Source organism: Panicum hallii, chromosome 5 (genome assembly GCF_002211085.1).
Source record: "Panicum hallii strain FIL2 chromosome 5, PHallii_v3.1, whole genome shotgun sequence".
Lineage (NCBI taxonomy): Eukaryota > Viridiplantae > Streptophyta > Magnoliopsida > Poales > Poaceae > Panicum > Panicum hallii.
Window position 1 is genome coordinate 18,581,289 of NC_038046.1, and position 20,361 is coordinate 18,601,649.

The 20,361-nt window shown below is 44.3% G+C and overlaps 2 protein-coding genes and 3 pseudogenes across 2 annotated transcripts; 2 read left to right on the plus strand and 3 right to left on the minus strand.

The window, feature by feature from the left end:
• The first annotated feature begins 511 nt into the window (after positions 1-511).
• LOC112892537 lies at positions 512-2,826 on the plus strand (annotated as a pseudogene).
• A 500-nt stretch (positions 2,827-3,326) lies between these two features.
• On the minus strand, positions 3,327-6,640 carry LOC112893433 (annotated as a pseudogene).
• Positions 6,641-7,255: 615 nt separating this feature from the next.
• Positions 7,256-12,096, plus strand: LOC112893432. The gene is made up of 7 exons (XM_025960759.1): positions 7,256-7,655; positions 8,344-8,562; positions 9,196-9,282; positions 10,077-10,223; positions 10,789-10,815; positions 11,428-11,523; positions 11,622-12,096. Exons 1-7 carry the CDS (start codon positions 7,401-7,403, stop codon positions 11,820-11,822), a joined length of 1,032 nt encoding a protein of 343 aa, XP_025816544.1. The 5' UTR covers positions 7,256-7,400; the 3' UTR covers positions 11,823-12,096.
• Positions 12,097-12,409: 313 nt separating this feature from the next.
• Positions 12,410-15,958, minus strand: LOC112892538 (annotated as a pseudogene).
• Positions 15,959-17,907: 1,949 nt separating this feature from the next.
• Positions 17,908-18,402, minus strand: LOC112892539. The gene has a single exon (XM_025959677.1). It carries the CDS (start codon positions 18,400-18,402, stop codon positions 17,908-17,910), a length of 495 nt encoding a protein of 164 aa, XP_025815462.1.
• Positions 18,403-20,361: the final 1,959 nt, after the last annotated feature.

A 20,361-nucleotide genomic window follows, 5' to 3' on the forward strand; every position in this document is an offset into this window, starting at 1 on the left:
AACTTTCAAGAATTTTATGGCTCGAGATAAGCATCAATAAATTGAGAAAAAATATTTAAAAATCACCATTTGAAATCTATTATTTGAATAAAATATTTGGGGGCACTACTTAACAAAATTTGAACTTGTTTCACAACATCACTCACAAAAAGCAAGAAAGAAATAAATACTTCAATCAAAATATGCACATGATGCTTGAGTATGATGGGATGATGCTCATGATGATGTGGTATTAACTTTTAATCATGTTTTCAAAAGTTTGGGTTGTGACACTTTCAGATCCGTTTCCTTTTAATAGCCACCATCAGACAAAGATAGTTTCGTTAATATTCTAGTTATCCTGCTTCTTCTCTCGGACGCAATGTGTTGGATTGCCTTTGTTTTTGAAGTTTGCACTCTTTTCGTTATTGATTTTGCAGTTAAGAGTAAATGCAGAATTAAATCTTCTATTCTCCCCTTGGATCTAGACAACAATCGTTTCTTTTCCACACTGTAGTTATCGTCACCAGCAATGGGGGATGAGAGAACTGTCGATTCATGTCCTGAACCATTGTCTCAACAAGTTGTCAAACCAAGTGTTGTTGGTGGATTTCAATTATTGAAAATGCAGTACACAAGTAAGTTTGTTTCCTCTAGAATTTTGCTCTACATTTTAATCAACAATATATTTTCTTCGGTTTATCTAATACAGACATTAATAATCTATACCTCTATGCTTTGTTTCAATCAATCCTTTATAAAAAGCGGTGTATATGAAGCTCCTGCAACCTTTTCATCAACATATTTCGATTCAGCAACAGTTATAGCACATTTTGATGCTGTGTTTGTTATGAACTGTTTTATATTATAGGGTTATTTATGAACAGTTAATGTGGTAGGGTAGGCTCTGTTTATGTTAAATCGTCTAGAATGTGTAGAAAAACAGTTTCTAAAATTTTTATGTGTTGATTACAGTTAATATTTCAATATCAAATCAGTTTGGGTCTTCCACTATTCAGCAGCACATGAATGAAGCTTCTGCATGTATAAAAAACTGTGTACCTGAAATAAGTTGAATATTAACAGATATACTTTCCACAAACTGGCCTTGCTTAAGTTTGAACTCTTATAAAACTTTATTTTTCAAGCAGGCAGTTTGGGTTCTTTCCAACAATTTCTTAATTCTTTTACGATGCGCACTGTCAGTTCTCTAGCACTCCAAGGAAACAGCGTGCAAGCCCAATTATCTAATGCCCACTGCTGCTGTTTACCAAATTTTCATATTACAGCTCCTATGGAAATTACTACTGTCAAGCTGGCAAAAATATTAAGTTCTTGAGTTGTTGTTACTTGCCGTATTTGCTGCTAATATTGTTATGTTTTATAGTCAGGTCTCTGTGCATTTGCTCCTATTCAGAACAGTGTTATTTGGCTTTGCTAGCAAGCACATCCAAAGGATCTGCTTTAGTGTACAAAACATGAGAACCTGAATTAATATGTCAGGTAATTTGTTGTTTCCTGTTCCAAACTTATATTTGCCGGCAACCCCTTGATCCATTTTCAAACAATAGAAAACGAGCCAATGGCTATGTTGCCACATCGGCTCTATAAATTATTTATTAGTATAGGAGTAAAATAGTTTAAAGCTCTATTCGACTCGGTTTCATGCTTATTGTGGTGTGAGAAACTTGCAATACACACCTTAGTCACCTTTCAATGTCTAATCTTGCAAGTAGATGGCGGTTTCTTGTAACCATATTTTCTTCTGAAGAAAACACTTGGTTTGGAGGGTTCAGACTATCCAGTTATAAGCTTGCATCCTCAACTCTCCCAATTATATGCCCATATCAAATTCCTTCAATAAGAACTCTAGCAGCTTGAAGTTAATTGCTGCATCTTCTTCCCTTTCTGTCTTCTCACTATTCGTGTAATTGGCTGACAGATAGATGCCCATCAGTCTCCATTAGCTGCAATGGTTTTTTCTTCGAATGGCATGTACCTGGCAACGACTTCTGAAAAGGGTACTATGGTTAGAGTACATCTCGTCACACAAGCAACCAAGGTAAAGTTACCTTTCTCCTTTGACATGGAACCCTCTACGATCCACCTAAACTCTTTTTGCATACTTCAACATTCACATAGTTTTCGGCGGGGAACATACCCATCGGCGATCTATTCACAGGCATTTAGTCCATCTGTTGATCTGTTTGACGCTCTTGTTGCCACAAGTTCATCAAGCTCTTTGCACCTATTTTTCCTTGATGCTGCCAGAAATGGAAGGTATATTTCCTACTTTTGTTAGCTACGAATTTGTAAGCCATTATCTCACAGGAGGCAAGCAAATACATTGCTCAGTTCCGTAATTCCTGGATCAGTAACTGATGCTTTGGACCCAGCTAATCATCATGTTATTCACAATGTTGTCCCTACGGACATCAAGAGGTCCATTCAAGTTCTTCTGCATTGTGCCACTCCTTGTACAAACTTCATTACTGTCATCATTTGGAACGCAGCTGTCTGGCAGTACAGAGTGTTGAAAATTCCCAAAATTCTTCCAAACTACCTGCATTCAAGTAAGGACCGCAAAGGCATCCTCCGGTCCATGACTTTTTTTTTCTTTTTGTTGTTGGTAAACGCGCTAACTGCTGCACCCTGTGCATGTCTAAATTACCCATGCGATATTTTTGCAGGACTGTAATTTACATTGTAACACAAGATGTATACTTCCGGGAGTATGTGATCGGCACAACCAAATCAAATGAATCTTCATGGTCGTTGAAGCATGAAATCAATTTCCTAGATGCTGGCTTGAGTAGTCTCAAGCACAATGAGCAGCACATAGACTGACTTGCAAAGCTTGCTGACCGCTCTCTCCTCCGACCAGGACCTGTTGGGTATATCTGTATATCTACTCATGCTGGTTCTTAGGCATGACTTAGCCGTGCATTGGGATTAACTTCAATTGTACAGAGCGTAGAGATGCCCATCACCAATGGGAATTGCTGTGTCGTAGAGCATGTAAATTGTTCATTGAATCGAACAGCAAGTCTGATACAATACATAAAAAGAAAATCCAGACCTGTTGATTTCATTTTACGCCAGTTACCTTCCTCTGTTTTTTTTCTTTCATTTTTTCACCAGGCTCTGCATGTACTTTGGCTTTGGCATAACACAATCTTGTAATGATAAATCATGAAATGCGTCCTTCTCAGCTGATCGCACCCAGGATCCTGATAGTGTATCCTAAATTAAGTCTTATATTGGGGTTTAGCTCTCGCCTACCTCACTCACCTTGCTAGCAACCAAATGGCTTTGTCCGCAACATTAAATGGAAAGCGACATAAAACTTACAAATTTTAGCATGTTCAACTATTTTCCCTCCACACGGGAAACAGCTCTACAGCAAAAACACAGCGCCATGCCGTCCAGAAACACATACACATATATTCGGGGCCAACATTAGTATCCTTTTTAGCAGCAATGAACGCTCGAGCATTGCTAGTTCTATTTCAAATATATCCCATCCTTATTTTCACTGTCTCCTAAGCTAAAAGGCTACTTGAAAACCGCAATCAACACAAATCATATGATGCGCCCTTAATTGCTCCCTTCGCAGCTTGAGCATCAGATCTGTCAATAAGAAGCGTTCTTGTTATCAAGATGCAGAAATTTTACACTAGTATCAACTCTTCATTAGGGATTCCTAGGGTATCCACTGGTTATTTTCTGCATTTTTAAGATCTTGTAGCACTCATAGAACTAGATCTTGTCAGAACTATATAAATTCGAAGATCAGATTTGGAAAAAGTCAATTACCTTAACAAGTAGGCAGGCTGATCAGGAGATGAAACAGTAGACTTATCATTGGCTATAACATCATTTTCCTACCAACTTTTCTTGGGTTTGGTATCATCCCAAACATTATGGAAATTTCCACAGGAATAGAAACTTATGATGTCAGCATTATACTTCATTGAGAAATCTCTTGACATATTGGGCCCTTCTGGTGCTTGCTCCTGCAAGCTGTCCAAGTCAAAGAAAGATGCATCTGAATCTTTGCATGATATACTGTCTTCACATTCTGTGCCCTGAAAAAAGGTCAGTGCATGGAATTATATGGTGTGAAAATCAATGAATAAAGAAACAATGGAAATGGTACGTGCCTACCAATGAAGCTTGGGATCTCAGGTCATCCATGTCAAAAGTCCAGCTGCTAATATCCCTTTTGTATTCGTCCTATCGAAACAAGAAATAGTAGGGATTAAATGCATAATTTGGAAACTAGTTATTTAGGGTAATTTGGGAGAGCGTTTTTGCCTTACTGGACACAATTTTTTTTTGGGGGAGGGGGGTGCACATCCTAGCGCTGGAACATTTTGTTCAACTTACTACAGGAATAGAGCAATTTCCACGGATTCAGATATTTAGAATGTGCACCTGTGAGATTTCTTCTTTCTTTCCATCAGACATTTTCTTTTGAGCTATTAAACTTTCATCCTTTTCCTGCATCATAGAGAAGCTTTCTGTATTAATTCTATGAAGAAGGATAGTTGGCCAGAAAGTAGAACTTAAAACTAGTGTACCTTCAAAGCTTGATATCTGGCACCAAGGCCAAGCAATCCTTCCAAAAGCTTTCGAGCAATGAAATCAGTGGAACTAGCTTGCTTGAAAAAGGGTTGCTTCAACAACTTTTTTTGCCAAAGGCCTCTTTGAAGGGTCTTTTACCAAACACATAGCAATCATTTGCTTGAAGTTCTATTATAAAATTTATTGTTCAAAAATAAGAAGTTGTATTCAACATAGATAAAATATGGAGGTGATCCAAAATGTGTTACCCTCAAGAATTTCTTATCCCTCTCATAGTCAAGACTTGGAGGAGCACTCTGAAGTGTCATAAGCAAGACCTGACAAAGTACAGGAGTTTATGTGGCATTGGAACATAACACGAGGATTACTCCAAAGATAATGTAATGGCAGCTGATGAAAGTATACCTTCATAGGGGCGTACTTTGAGAAAGGAGCATGATCATGGGCAAGTTCAAGTGCAGTAATTCCAAAGGACCATATGTCTGCTGTGCAGTATATTAAAGTAGCTCCAGTTAATAGTAGCAATGCAGATGAAAATACTAAGCAAGTAACCAGAAAAATCTAGTACCCTACTTGAAATCACATCCATGTAGCTGCTCCATAACCTCAGGAGCAATCCTAATAGATTGAAAATATCCACTGATGAACATGTGCAGAAAAAAGGTCTGCATGTTAGAAGGAAATAGTATTCCATATTATTTAAGATTCTGTACCAACAAGAAGTTCCCACAAAAGTATTCCCGGCTCTCTACCTATCACTAAATCAAAAAGGCAAGCAGAGACTCCAAAATCCCCAGAATCAAAAAGGCAAGCAGAGACTCCAAAATCCCCAAGCTTAATTCCACCCCGAGAATCGACTAAAATATTTCCTGCCTATCACCAAAACAAAAGAAAACAATATAACAACTACTTAAATTTGCTGAAACAACAAAACAGGGAAAAGATATATTCTTATACATGGCTATGTGGCGGTCAGAAAAGGAGCAGAAAGCAATCCAGATGCATGGGACCAAAGCCGGTTGCAATTGTGTATTTACCTTCACATCTCGATGTATATGCCCGTGATGGTGAAAATACTCTAAACCTCTCAGGACTTCACGAAGCACTATTGCAATGACCGCTTCCTCAAAACCAGTAGGATGGACTGATTTCATTATGTGAAGACAAGACCCTCCAGCCATGTATGGCATAATCACCCATAACGTTTGATCCTTTGTAAATGAACAATGTGCCATGACAACGTTAGGTTGGTCCATGAGAATTATTGTCTGAGCTTCATGCATGATGTTGTTCTGCATTGAATATTGTTGTCAGTTATTCAGACGCTAGCAACGGTAGGTAAGCTAGAAACAGACCTAGAAACTTGAATAGGAGATTCAAGTGACACTTAACAGTTATGAAGGCAGTAAAAAACGCAACGAGATGTAACTGAAAGAACATACAAACTATCGGTGCCCTTACATTTGAGATTTAACCAGTATCTACCAAATAAATATTCACTTATTTGCAGAGTCGGTACGGTTCTCAGCTATAATACACAGGACAGAAAAATGAATTCGCCCAAGACATTCTTGTTAACATCACTTGTCCAAATAGTTCCCAAAAATGTGATGGAGGAGCAACTACGTTGCAGTGTCATTATCATTCTCAGCTATGTGCACATGATCATTTTCTCCACAATAACGAATCCGACCAAATCATTACTCTGAAGTCTGAACATCACTAGTCTAAATAGTTCCCAAGAGCAAAATCAAAATGTGCGAGGGGGACAACTAGGCCATGCGATCGCCCACCACTACCAGTTCATGCGTCCGTAGATCATCTAGTCTACGCACATATCTGCCCGTTAAATCGATACCATGCTCGTTCGGTGACGAGCAGCTTCATCCAGTGCAACGAGACGGAAGCAACCAGAGATAAATGAAATGGAAGTAAAATGGCTAGCGCGTACCAGGTCGCTGTTTGTGCGCTCAAAGTCGAGCACCTTGAAGGCTGAGCAAGAGAAGGGAATAGGTGGAGGGAATGGCGTCGGAGAAGACAGAGGTGCGGAAGGGAGGCGGGTTGAAAATGTACGCCGGCGCAAAAGAAGAGAAGAGTTGGAGGGAACAGCACCAGTGAAGAGGGAGAGAGGTGGAGCAGGCCGGAGAAGACAGAGATGTGGAGGAAGGGGGGGGGGCAATGGACGCCAGCGCAAAAGAAGATAAGAATTGGAGGGAACGGTGCCGGAGAAGAGAGAGGTGGAGCGGTGCCGGAGAAGACGGAGATGTGGAAGGGAGGGGGAGAATGAACGCCGGCGCAAAAGAAGAGAAGAGAGGGAACCATACCGGAGAAGAGGGAGAGAGGTGGAGCGGTGCCGGAGAAGATAGAGATGTGGAAGTGAGCGGAGAATTGACGCCGTCGCAAAAGAAAATAAGAATTGGAGGGAACGGCGCCGAAGAAGAGGGAGAGAGGTGGAGCGGCGTCGGAGAAGAGAGAGAAGTGAACAGGTCCACGTAGGAGAGAGATACAGTAAAGTTTGGGGAGGGAGATAACGCGGGATGGATCCACGTAAACCTGTACGCTCGAAACAAATGGAATACAAAAGGAATACACGGACGAGAGAGTGGGTGGCACAGATCCAGATAGCCGAATGAACGGTGATGATCACTCGCAGAACATTCGTTCGGCAATTCATTTTCGCATTCCTGTCCGCGCACTTGCCATCTACGACTAGCTACAACCTCTGTGGTCTCGCTCCACGCTTCGGATAAATCGTCCTGCGCCGGCGTGTCGCGTCGTGTTTGACTTTGTTTTCCTTCCTTCTCTCTCGGCTCGGGGACGTCCAAGGATCAAGAATGAGCACGAGGCTAGGAGGACCGACCTGCTGCTGCTTCGGCTTCACCCAGCTGCACACCGCCGCCGTCAGGCTCCGGGTGCCTCCTGCTCGCGCCGCGGACACCTCCGCTTCCCAGTCCCCGGCGCGGCTGAGGGCGGTGCTGGAGCAGGTGGACGAGGCGCTTAGCAAGGGGAACGATGAGGCAGCGCTCTCCCTCGTGCGCGGCTCGCAGGGGGAGGACGGCGGGCTCCGGTGCTTTGGCGCCGCGAGGCAGGTTTGTGTTGTATTGTCCTGACCCATTCTTCAATTTTGCTTTATATAGTATTCTTGCGATTAGTGGCAGTCATGCTCGGCTTATCCTGCGTACACGAGTGGACGTCCAGAATCAGGTGCTGTATCACCGTTTGTTGGGCCGTTGGCCCGTGTACCGTGTTAGAGCTGTTGTTTGAGCATTTTCATGTGACGAAGTTTAGTTCAGGAACCAGCTTCAGATGTTACAAAACACGAGTTGTTGGAGCACAGATACTGTTGGGATCTGGGGAAAAAAACTGCCCCATGGTACCTTTAGTCTTGGCTATAGAATTGAGAAAAGGAAAGAGAGAAAATGTAGTGATGGTTAAGTAACGGGAATCAGTTTCTTGATTTCGTTATAGTTGCTACTTGTGCAATTGCCATAAGCAGCTCTTCCTGACATAGCTGATGGAACAGCTTGCCATGGGCCGTTATTAACCATTTCAACCAGTATGTTCAAGATTTTATAGAAAAATATTCTAAAAATGTCTTTCGCAGGAACCTGTGCGTATAATGTGCCCATCTGCTTCTCTGAGATTTCTGTACATGGTTCAAAGTGGTGATATCACTTTTGCCCCTATAACTGAAGGGGAAGAAACTGATGATTTACCTTTTTCATTTTTTGTGTTATATCATATTAACAGTCTCTTATTTACTAAAACCTGTACTAGGTACCTCAAAGACTTTATAAATTGGATGAGCTTAAACTAAATGGGATTGATACTTCTGCGTTCCTATCGCCCGTGGATCTGACATTGGGATCAATTGAGAGAAACCTCCAAATTGCTGCAGTTCTCGGAGGGTTTTCGATATCAGCTGCATTAGAGCTTTCTCAACTCCAAATCCTATTCCTCGTACTAGGTCTACTATCTTTGTGGTCTGTGGACTTTGTGAGTAATCTGCCACTTTCTTTAAAAAAAATTATCATCTGACTTCATGAAAGATATAGGTCTGCATTACTGTTCTTAATTAATCAAATTATATTGTACTCCAGTATAATTCAGAATTTTCTATCATATATATTCTATAGTTTCCTTTCATATACTGATCTGGCTAGTGCCTGAATAACTTTGGAGCTAATTGGAGCCAGATTTGGTTCATAAAATTTTGTGCGCATACATCCATTATACTTCTATTATCTGGCGGCTATTGTGATTTTAAAGAACTTTCCTATCAAATACATACTTCTACGCTGTGTTGTTGCAGATCTAAATAGAAATCCTTATCATTGATTTCTTCAGAAAATTTGACTCACATATCATTCGGACAAGACATAGTTCTGTTTTATTATTTGATTTTTCCAGCTATGTGCTTCTTTGCATCGATTCTACAAATCCATAGTGCATAACTTGTTCATTCTTCGAGCTAATTATACTTGTAGTTCGGACATTGATCCATTTAATCCCCTGCATCCTTTTCAAGCACCAAGATGGTTATCAAATAAGTTTCTGATATTATTTATCTAAACAATGATCTTTCAATGAGCCTCTCTATCTTGAGCTTACTCATCTACAGCTTTCTAGGTATGTTTCAGTGGAGGGGTGACAAACTTGGTTCTTGACACAATTGGTCACTATCTTAGCCAGAAGTATCACAACAGAGTTATACAGGTGACTCAACACTCCGTACTGTTTTGTCAGGCTTGGGTTTTGAATACAGTCTTGCAAGTTGTTTTGATTTGATAAACAGAAAACTTTCAAGACACTCAAATTGGTACCTTATCGAGTGAAGGGAAAATGATCTTAACATCATGGGCATCATATCTCTGTAGCTGTGCAGCTACAATTATTTTGACAATAGTAAATGTTGTTTTTAATCACTGTCAGCTGTGATGCTTGATATCTGAACAGTCCTGTGACATGCAACTTTTCTTTTCTGCATGGTCAAAGTGACATAACTGTACATATTGTGGACTTAGGATTTGGGGGGACGTTGGAGGGATTTTGGATGATAGTTTATAACCTTTGTTGGCCTCTTTTAGGGCTTGCTACCCATGGACCATAACAAATGGTTATCTAAATTTGGCAGATGTGCCGTTATTAGAGGATACCTCTCTAGGATGGGATACTTTTTCTTTTTGGCCCAGTTTGATCATTCCTGCTTTACAGTTTCTGAGAATCTAGTCTTTTTTCTTACGCTCAGTTTGGTGATTCCTGCTTTACAGATTCTGAGGAAAGATCTTTTCTTAGTTTTAATACTGCTTGGGTACCGAAATTTGGGATAATATGAACTGAAAAGGAAACAAAGTTCAAGCAGAATACCACAAAAAAAATGCTTTAAACAAGGCTGTTGGGTTTTCCGACTTTTGAACAGACAGCAAAATACAAATCTTCATTCTCCTTTTTTTCCATACTCAGCGCTTTTCTCTGAATGTATATAAGTTCCGAATTGATATCATGTACAGCATGAAGCTGGTCACTTCCTGGTAGCATATTTGCTAGGGGTGCTCCCAAAAGGATACACAATTACAAGCTTGGATACACTTAGCAAACAAGGATCGCTCAACGTTCAAGCTGGAACGGCTTTTGTGGATTACGAGTTCCTTGAAGAGGTTAGTTCTATTAACTTTTGAAAATAAAAATTATTTTCAAATTATGGGTAACTATTCACTCTAAGTACAAAACACCGCCCACTGTTTTCCATCTGAATGTTGAACTAGCCCATATATTGAGTCAACGAAAACTTGACAAGTTGGTTATGCATCTCAAATGCTTTACTTCTTTTGATCTGCAAACATGTCTGCACCCCTTTCTTCTAAATCATGCATTAAACCCCAATTTCATTATTACCATCGGAATGATGGGAAGAAGGTTCATAACTTCTTCGTCCAAGTCAAGTCTTTCTGGAACCATCCATTAAGGTGAAGAAAGTAGATGAGATTATCTGCATCAGTTGAACAATTGTTCAATACTATTGGCTGGCGAATTGCTGCCGGTAGTTTTGCAACCTGGAAAAATAATTGTGTGACACGTTGGACCTGTTATACTTTGGAAATGCATAGTTAATAGCTTATTCATTTGTCTGGTTAAGTTACTGTTGTATATCTTTTATAAAAATATAAGAAGTAGGAAGAGTTGTATAATTCCTAGCCTAATGTTTATACTTTTTTCTTTCAGATTAATACAGGCAAGCTATATTCCACGGTGAGGGTTCCTTGAAACCTTTGTTTCGTACAAAGCAGGTAGAACACACTGTAGTATGTGATTCATGATGGGCCATGATCCTCAATCAAGTCTCAACCAGTATAAGAGCTACAAAAGTCAATATTGGCCCTGTTTGTTTCAGCTTATGGCCAATTTTGAAGGCTCAATTTTGGAAAATCCTAAAGTCAGATGACCCCCAGAATCGAAAATCGAGAATCCAGCTGATTATGGATTCTCGATTCTGGATTCCAGGAATTATCTGACTTTTGGATTTCTCAAAATCGAGCCTTCAAAATCTGCCATAAGCTGAAACAAACAGGGCAATATATGCTGTTGAAAAATCGGTCAATATATGCTGATGAAAAACCGTCACTGAAGTTCGAATGGGATGATGATTCAGGAAGAAAACTAGTGGTAAACTATTGACAAGAACTACAAAATGGTAAAATGGGACCAGCACTATTAAAACTGCTGCGTATAACTTGAATCTGAGTTTCTAGCATGGTGACCCATAATTTTCTTTCACAAGGCTACCATCAATATCTAGTGTTTGTGTTAAATTTCATTGCCATTCGATGTTTGTGATGTCACTGGAACTATTTCTTCTGGCAGATGTTGAACAAGTTCTTGTGCATAGCACTAGCTGGTGTTGCAACAGAGTATCTTCTTTATGGAGTTGCCGAAGGAGGATTAGCTGACATCAACAAGGTCTGTACCGTAAGCATGAATTACTTATATTGGATTTGATAGGCATCATATCTCAACTTTTTTCACTGTTTGGTGTGTCCCATTCCCCCTATTTACAGCTTGATGGATTGCTCAAGAGTTTGGGTTTCACCCAGAAGAAAGCTGATTCACAGGTGAGATGGGCTGTGCTGAATACTGTTCTCATGCTGCGTCGCCATGAAAGAGCTAGATCGCAGCTTGCAGAAGCAATGTCTTCTGGGAAATCTGTAGGCACTTGCATCGAAGTCATAGAAGGGAGTATAAACACTGATGATATTTGATGTGGATGTGATTCATTTAATAGTGCAAACTAGTGTTCCTGGCCTCTATAAGCCATCCATTATCTCAATGGCATATAGGTTCAGACCCGCTTCCTCAACAACACAATCAAGGATAATAAGGAATTTATTCTACATATAGTGTTTCATGTATGCATTTAGATTATAGTGATAGAACTCAAAGGCATGAATTTTTTTTCAGCCTCTTGCTCATTTCTGAACATTTGTTGCTTATGAATACGATTGTGATTCAGATCAAATGGGTTCACGCTGTGCTTGTATATGTATGGTGAGTTTTTTAAAAAAACTTCTGCACTTTTCATCTGCAACTCACAAAATGTTGTCAATAAGTAGAATAGTCAGGATTCTTGACCTAAAATAAAATAAAGTTTAAGAATATGTAGAAACTGTAAAAAAAAGCTAAGCATTGATGAAGATATATAGCATAAAATTCACAAAAACATGACATGCCAAAAGCAAGCTATTCCCGTCCACGATTTCTGAGGTGCATCCGTATCTAGCTATGGCGCCTTTCTCCAACAGCCACCAAACAAATTTTAATCGGGTGACCATATATGGTCACAGTATTACTAGAATGTACAAAGTGTGACCATATACTCACATGCAAAGTTCACCCCTCGGAACAGTTCCTGCAGCTGTGTCTCGAGTTGCTCAATGCTGTACCTCGCAGACTTTTGCTTGTTCTCCGAGTAATTCTCCATATGTATTCGGTACTCTGGTATAACCTTTGGAAAATTGCCTCCCGCACCTTATGTCGGATCAGAGAGAGGATCAGTAACTTTCCAAGTCTTCTGCGCACGGTACGTACTAGGTCATCTCGAAAGATGAAGTGAACTTGTCAAGCAACTGATGGGGCCACAAGATCTCTGGGACCCGGGTCCGTCTTTGGAAACAAGACATAACTGGTGTCCATGAAGCATCCACGTACCCTGTAACCAATTGGTTGAGTTGGTCATGGCGCTGCCATAACCACCCTTCTCCTAGGATCAGTCCCAAATCACTATCTATCTTCACTTCCTGAAGCATGAAGTGCACATTGTTCAGAAGGAACATCTGTTGCTGCCCTTGGAGTTGCAAACCTCTAGAGTTGATGTCCAACATGAACTCCAAAGATGAGATCAGCTGCACAACCAGTTCAGAGAATGCTTTCTGATCACCCTTTACCATTAGATGGACTGTGCTTTTGTATTGAACTAGCATTCAAATGTGATCCATGACATGCCTTGTAGAACGATGGACACCAGTGTCAGAGATTGCCAGACACTCAGATCTCACCAGATCGTTTTGCTCAACAGATAGCTTGACAAACATGTCCGACAATCTGTGGATGAGCTCTTCACCCTCTGCGAGAATGAACTGACCTGACAACAACGCTAATATTGTTGCCATGCCATAATTCAGTGCCTGGTACATCATCACCACATTTAACATTTTGGATAGATCAGGCTTAAGTGTTGAATGGGTATCCTTGTAGACTGGATCAATTGATCCCTGAATGCAGATAGAACTAGCAGCTTTAAGCAACTTCATGACAGTTTGCTTTGCAATTGCTAAGAAATAATCCTCTTTGAGCCTATTGAAGTAACCAATATCCTGTCCATTCAACTGTCTTTGCATCTCATTGAGAAAACCAACGATGATGTGCATCGCCGTCGTCCAGACCTTCAGTAGAATCTCTTTGTATTCTTCCTTGTAACCGCCCATAATGTTATTGATGTCAAGGATTTCAACGTAACAGTTGTACATTTGGCAGGTAGAATCATATGATTAATCTGATACTGAAGGAAGTGCAGTACTAGTAAAGTATCTAAGAGAAAACGATTTGAGGAATGTTTTCTATGAAACATACACTTTTTTGCCGCAATCCGATTAATATTTTTCTAGAAATACATGGAAAATCGTGAAACTAAAAAAAATGGCTAGAGCATGGCGATGATGACTGTACTACTATGTGCTGAATGCATACCTGGCAAGTTGAGCACAGTGTCTATCGATTGCTCTTCGGAGCATGTGTTCATATCCGCCCTCGATCATGACGCCTGCAATGTCGCTGTGGATGGACAACTTGTGGTCGACAAAATCCATGCGTGAGAACGCCTTATCACTTCGTACTGACATATCCTCAGTTAGAACCGAGAGGTAGGCATTGAAGCTGGCACCATTTGAGCTGCTACTAGTGCCAGTGAAGGAACCAGAGGAGCTCGGCCATGAGGCTGCCGAGTCGGAGGTAGAACCGCTGCTGCTGCTGCTTCTGCGCCTGACCGACTCCCAGATGGATGTAGGCGAGATGCCCAGGTGATCCCTCACCACGTCAAGCCTCCAGATCCTGAGATTAGAGAACTCCATGGCAAGGGGCCGAGGACAGACATGGCTAAGTTGTGGGGCCTCCTACATGGTGGTTGATCGCTACTAGGCCAAGCGATGGTCACTACAAAAAGGAAATTACACTTCTTCATTTAATTACAGATTATTGAATCATTAAGAAAGTTAGTAAATTTGTAAAAAAGATTGAGTTAACAAGAAAAATACCCAACCATTATTTCTTGTAAAATTTTTGAACCAGCAAATCATATAAAAAAAGTTGAATCACCAAAATTGCACTAGTTCAGCCCACTTTGCATCGATTTCGTGCGGTGATGAAACGGTTCAAGATGCACCAAAACATAAGTTTAGGGTCCAATGGGGTGGATCGGGTGCGTTCGTTGCAAAAATTCCGATGCGACTTCGTTGCACGAATTTGTACATTAATTGCACCAGTTTGGTGCGTTTCGGACCGTCCGTTTTGTACTGACAAAACGGTTCGAAACGCACCAAAATATGAGTTTAGTGTCCAATGGGTTGGATCGGATGTTTTCGTTGCGAAAAATTCCAACACGACTTCGTTGCACGAACTTATGCACTAATTGCACCAGTTCGGCCTATTTTGCATCGATTTTCGTGCGGTGACGAAACGGTCCGAAACGCACCAAAATATGAGTTTAGGGTCCAATGGGGTGAATTGGGTGTGTTCATTGCGAAAAATTCTGACGCGACTTCGTTGCACGAACTTATGCACTAATTGCACCAGTTCGGCCCGTTTTGCACTGATATTTGTGCGGTAACGAAATAGTCCGAAACGCTCCAAAATATAAGTTTAGGGGCCAATGGGTTGGATGGGGTGCATTCGTTTCAAAAAATTCTAATGTGGCTTCGTTGCACGAAATTTTGTACTAATTGCACCAATTGGGTTTGTAGATGATAGCATTGTCCGAGTCGTTTTTGCATTGTCCGAGTCCTTTGAGCTTTGGAGTTTGTAGATGATACCACCCGTTGGGTTGTGATAGTACTCGAACCTTTGCAGGAGTGGGTGGAGTACTGGGGCCCTACGTCGCTACCGAAGGGGCAACAGCGCCGGGCTTGTGCAGCCGGCGGAGGGAGCACTGGATTATTCCTCCGATTCCTCCATTGGGAGTGAGTCGGGGGATGTTGTAGAAGTTGTGGGGATGGCTCGTTGCCGAGGAGGAGGTGCGACTTGCGCAAGGTGGCCATCTCCAAGGTGCAGAAGGGGGCGACTCACCCGCATGGTGGGGGCACCTCCGCTTCGGATGTGGTGGAGGAGGAGCAGGGGACTCCCGAGGGCGCGACTGGTGACAGGCTGTCTCAGACCCAAGGAAGGGCATCGCCAGCGATGCTGGTGCGGTCGTTGCCCACCGCGGTGCCGCTGAAGACCAGCTTCAGCGTGTGCCGTAGTGAAATGTAAGTCAAACGCTATCATTTCCTTTCTTCTTGCTTATGATTTGGCCTGTTGTCGTGATGGAGGAGCGTCTGGCCTGCAAGAAGGCGTCGCTTAGCGGTGCCAAGAGGAAGGGGAGGAGTCCACCAAGGAGGCCAATTTGGCCGAGGTAGCCAAGGGGCCGGCTTCTGCAGAGGAGTGGCCATCGTCCTGCGCCTGCCTGGATGAATAGGCGGCGACGGAGGAGGAGAAGGTGGAGGAAGGGCGGTGGACTCGGTGCCGCCCAGACCGTTGATGCCGGGTCGACGGCGTCACTGCAAGGGGTGGTGGCTGGTGAAGCAGCTGCGGTGGACCTCCCTGTTCTTGACACGGCGCTGCACTTGCCGCCTCCGGCTCGAGCGGCCATGGCGGAGCCACATGGGGGTGGGGGGGGGGAGCTGGGTAGCGGGAGCCCCGGGTGACGAAGGAGGCGCTGCGGCGGCAGTCCAGCATGTGGTGGAGTTGACACAGGTAGGTACTTGAAGTCCTGTTGCTTTTGATACCTAGGCATGTTTCTTGATGCTGTATGTTAGCAGGCTCTGGCCGACCTGAGTCGGCAGGCAGCAGCCTAGCTCCGGGCCGAGGATGACCCGGCCGGCCGCCTATGCTAGCTTGAGGAGCAACTGCAGGCGCTGGAGCGCCATCACTCCAATGATGCTAGGAAGCATGCCGAGGAGAAGTGCGGTTAGTCTGCTACTGTTCCTAGATGATTCTATCTAATTTTTCTATGCTAAGCTGACTTGGTGTTATCGCAGAGCTGCTTAAGGTGAACCACTCGATGGCCCGAGAGCTCGAGGTGGCAGTGGCTACCAACAAGGAGCTGCACCAGCTCCGCGAGCGAGCCGAGGGCCGTGAGGTGAACGCAGAGAACAAGCTCAGGCTGGAGAAGCAGCACCGCGAAGGTAATGGCCCTATCTTGGATATGAGCCGAGTTGCTAGGATGCTTTTGAGGTGCTTGATTGACGTATTTATTTTGTTTTTGTAGAGCTGGAGTTGCGCCTGGCCGAGTCGAGGTCGACCCTGAGCCAGGTGATCAGCAAGGTGGACTCCATTCTGGTGACGTTCCAGCCGGAGGGGGTTGCACTCGCCGAGGAGATGTCGGCCCTCATGGAAGCTGCTTAGGGCCGCCTCAAGGTGTTCATCAAGAAGGCCACTGGGGACTCGGTGTAGTTTACGATGGCCCTTGTGAAGTCCCATGACCCGGTGGCGGACCTGGATCCGGTGGGGGAGGGTGTCGCAGCAGACTGCACCAAGGACGAGTGGAAGGTGCACTTCACTTCTGTAAGGCCCCTTGCTGAGCAGATCATGGGTCAGGATAACCTGTAAGCATAGTTAGTTTGCTGGAGAGCAAGTAGTGGCCGGGTGCTAGCCAAAAAACATTGTTTTATTTTGCATGTAGTTAAGTTATCTTATTTTTCATTTTTATTGCTGTTGAGCCGAGTGGTTTCCGATTTGGCCGAGTGGTTAGGGTGCCGACTCCGTGATGTGCTCTGTCCCATTGTGTTGAGAGCAGGTCATCGTGCTCATGATGGGTAGGAGTGACGCGGAGTTGACCCAGGATGCACAAGGTTGTGATCAGTTTCCAGTTGGTCGGAGTTAGTCAAGGAGACGCAAGATGATTTGTTGCGAGTCGGCATGACCGAGGCGCAGCCCCTGAGCGTGCGGAACGACTCGGTGAGGAAGTCAGAGTATTATGTGTGCTTGTTTTAGTAGAACGAAGAGTAAACAAGAGCAAGGACATGGACTTTTATTCATCTAGAAGGGATTGGGTACATAGCTGGTAAAAAATCTTCTACGGATAGAAGCATCGAAGGTGTTCAATGTTCCATGGGTTGCCAACATTCGTGCTGTCTTCTTGTTGGAGTTGATGGGTCCCTGGGACCAGCACGCTGCTGACAATGAATGGCCCTTCCCAGGGGGAGGATAACTTGTGGGCGCCGGTGGTAGACTGGATACGTCGTAGGACCATGTCACCCACGTTGAAGTCCCGCCCATGTACGTTTTGGTCGTGGTAGTGCTGGAGCTGCTATTCGTACCGGGCGTGTTGTAGGGCCACGGTGATGCGGTGTTCTTCGATTGAGTCGATGTCTTGACACCGGGTCATTTCGGCCTCGCCCTCTTCGTAGTTCTGGATGCTCGGAGCACCGAAGGTGATGTCACTCGGAAGGACAGCCTTAGAACCATAGACCAGAAAAAAGGGAGAGTAACTTGTAGCTCGGCTTTTTTGGGTGCGTAGGCCCCTGATGACTTGCGGCAATTCTTGGAGACACTTGTGGCCGTATTTCTGAATTGGATCGTAGATTCACGCCTTGAGCCCTAGAGGATCATGCCGTTGACACATTCAACCTGACCGTTGCATCGGGGGTGGGCCACCGATGAGTGGTAGACGTCGATGCAGTTGTCTTGGTAGTGATCCCAGAATTCTCCTTCGGTAAACAATGTGCCCAAGTCGGTAATGATCCTATTGGGGGCACCGAATCTATGGGAGATCTCCTGGATAAACTCGACCACCTTGGCAGCGGTGGTAGCAGTGACCGGCTTGACCTCAATCCACTTGGTGAACTTGTCGATGGTTACATAGACGTGGGTGAAGCCACCTGCAGTGGTCTTGAGGGGTCCGACCGAGTCGAGTCCCCAGCATGCGAAAGGCCATGAGGGCGGTATTGTTCTCAAGATCCAGGACATGTTGCTGCTTGGCGAAGAACTGGCATCCTGTACACTTCTTGATGATATCCTATGCATCGGCGACTGCTGTGGGCTAGTAGAAGCCAGACCTGAAGGCTTTTCCCACCAAGGTGGAAGCTCCTGCATGGTTCCCGCAAATGCCCAAGTGGATCTCGCTAAGTAGAGCTACTCCGTGGCACTGGGAGATGCATTTGGATAGGGTTCCAGACGAAGCCAAGTGCTCGAACAAGTCGTCACTGATGACATCGTAGCTAGCCGCTCGTCCGGAAAGCTTTTTGTGCTCTTTCTTTTCTGGGTAGGACTTGTTGTTGATGATGAAATCGATGATGGGTGCTCGCCAGTCGAACTCGATGACAAGAACTTCCTAGCCCTTCACCAGTATCAGGTTGGGCTTCGTGGGAGGATCCTCCTCGAGCTTCACCGTGGGGCTGCGGAGCGCTTGGATGAACACTCCTGCTGGGATAAGAACTCGTTTAGAGCCAAGTTTGGAGAGGACGTCTGTTGTCGGTGTTTAACCTCCAAGCCCACCAAGGGATACCCCCGAGGTGATAGATTGTCGGTGGGGTGTCGCCAAGATCAGAAATTCGAAGGTGCAAGGAACACGAAACTTTAGATAGGTTCAGTCTGCTGAGAGCATAATACCCTATGTCCTGTGTGGTGGTTTGTATTGCCTTAGATGATGTAATGTTTGGAGGGAGTCCCTGCCCGCCCTTATATAGTCTAGGGTGTTAGACCCGGGCACACGGGACTGTGCACGTGGCATACTTTTCCTAGGATACGAGATGGGACATGGCCCACGCCCTACATCTATTGTAACTACTTATAGTGCAGTAGGACTACTCATACACTAGTGAAACTAGTCGAACACGGTAGGAAACTACCCGAGAAGTACTCGGATAGAACTCCTGGTCTTGTACCCGACTAGGACTTTCATGTAAACCTATCCCCCAGACTATATAAGGGCGGACAGGGACCCCCTCTAAAGGGACGATCATCATCAAAGGCAATATAGACCACACAGGACGTAGGGTATTACGCTCTCGGCAGCCTGAACTTGTCTAAACCTTGTGTTCCTTGCACCTTCGAGTTCCTGATCTCGGTGACACCCTACCTACAAACTCACCACCTCGGGGGTATCCCTCGGCAGCCGTGGCGGTAAAACATTGACAGCTGGCGCACCAGGTAGGGGTGTTCATCAAGCATCCACTGGACAATTCGATGGCATCCTTCAACTTCACCAGTGCTGTGCTCGATGAGGGCACAACTTTCATCTTCGGCTCCTGGATCTGTGTTGCCAACGGTTTGGGTGGCTTCAACAACCACCTAGCCAACTCCAGGGAGCCGGAGGCCTCTTCATCGACTCGAAGCAGCAATCTCGATGAGTTCATCGACAACCTCGACGAGCTGTTGCTTCTCGATCTGGCCCTGCAGATCGAAAAGATGTCCATTTTTGACGTGACTTTCACTCGTGATGCACCAGAACTAGTCGGATCGGACTCAAACCGATCTGAGGAGATGACACAATCTAAGTCCCTCTCCGACTTGGAGGAGGATTTGGATCTGCTGCTCAAGCTCAAGGACGTGGGAGCCACCGCTTGCCGGGGGGGGGGGCGTTTTCGACAACTACTCGGACTCCAACGAGGAGTACTCATTGTTTAGTACTACACCTTCAAGCCAGTCCCGAGGAGGACTCGGAGATGAGGGAGCTACCGCCCGTCGGGCGGCCCCCGCTCTTGAAAACCACTCGCAACCCAATGGCCACACCGAATCATTTTTGGGCAGCCATCTGGGTTTAACCATAACATCAACGCTGCAAGGCCATTTTGTGTACTGGAAGGACCTCGAGCCCTTCGAACTACTCGATTACGAGTCCCGCCTTGTGGCCTTCACGCATGAACTGCCCTTCCAGGAGGACAAACCTCTCTCTCCCATCACGAAAGAGGGGGAAAGTAGCACAGAGCTACTCGAGTATAGCCTTACGGCTAATAACTCGCTGGATCATCAAGTCTGCATGGTCTCCCTTCGCAATGCGGAGGACGACGAGCTGGACCACAAGTACGACAATGAGCAACTCGAGGACATCTC

Bases quoted from the DNA above. Each gene is read 5' to 3' on its own strand.
- LOC112893432 (XM_025960759.1), top strand. From the start codon at position 7,401: ATGAGCACGAGGCTAGGAGGACCGACCTGCTGCTGCTTCGGCTTCACC. The intron at 10,224-10,788 runs GTTAGTTCTATT...TTTTTCTTTCAG, and splicing joins ATTACGAGTTCCTTGAAGAG to ATTAATACAGGCAAGCTATA. The intron at 10,816-11,427 runs GTGAGGGTTCCT...TTCTTCTGGCAG, and splicing joins CAGGCAAGCTATATTCCACG to ATGTTGAACAAGTTCTTGTG.
- LOC112892539 (XM_025959677.1), bottom strand. From the start codon at position 18,402: ATGCAGGAGCTTCCACCTTGGTGGGAAAAGCCTTCAGGTCTGGCTTCT.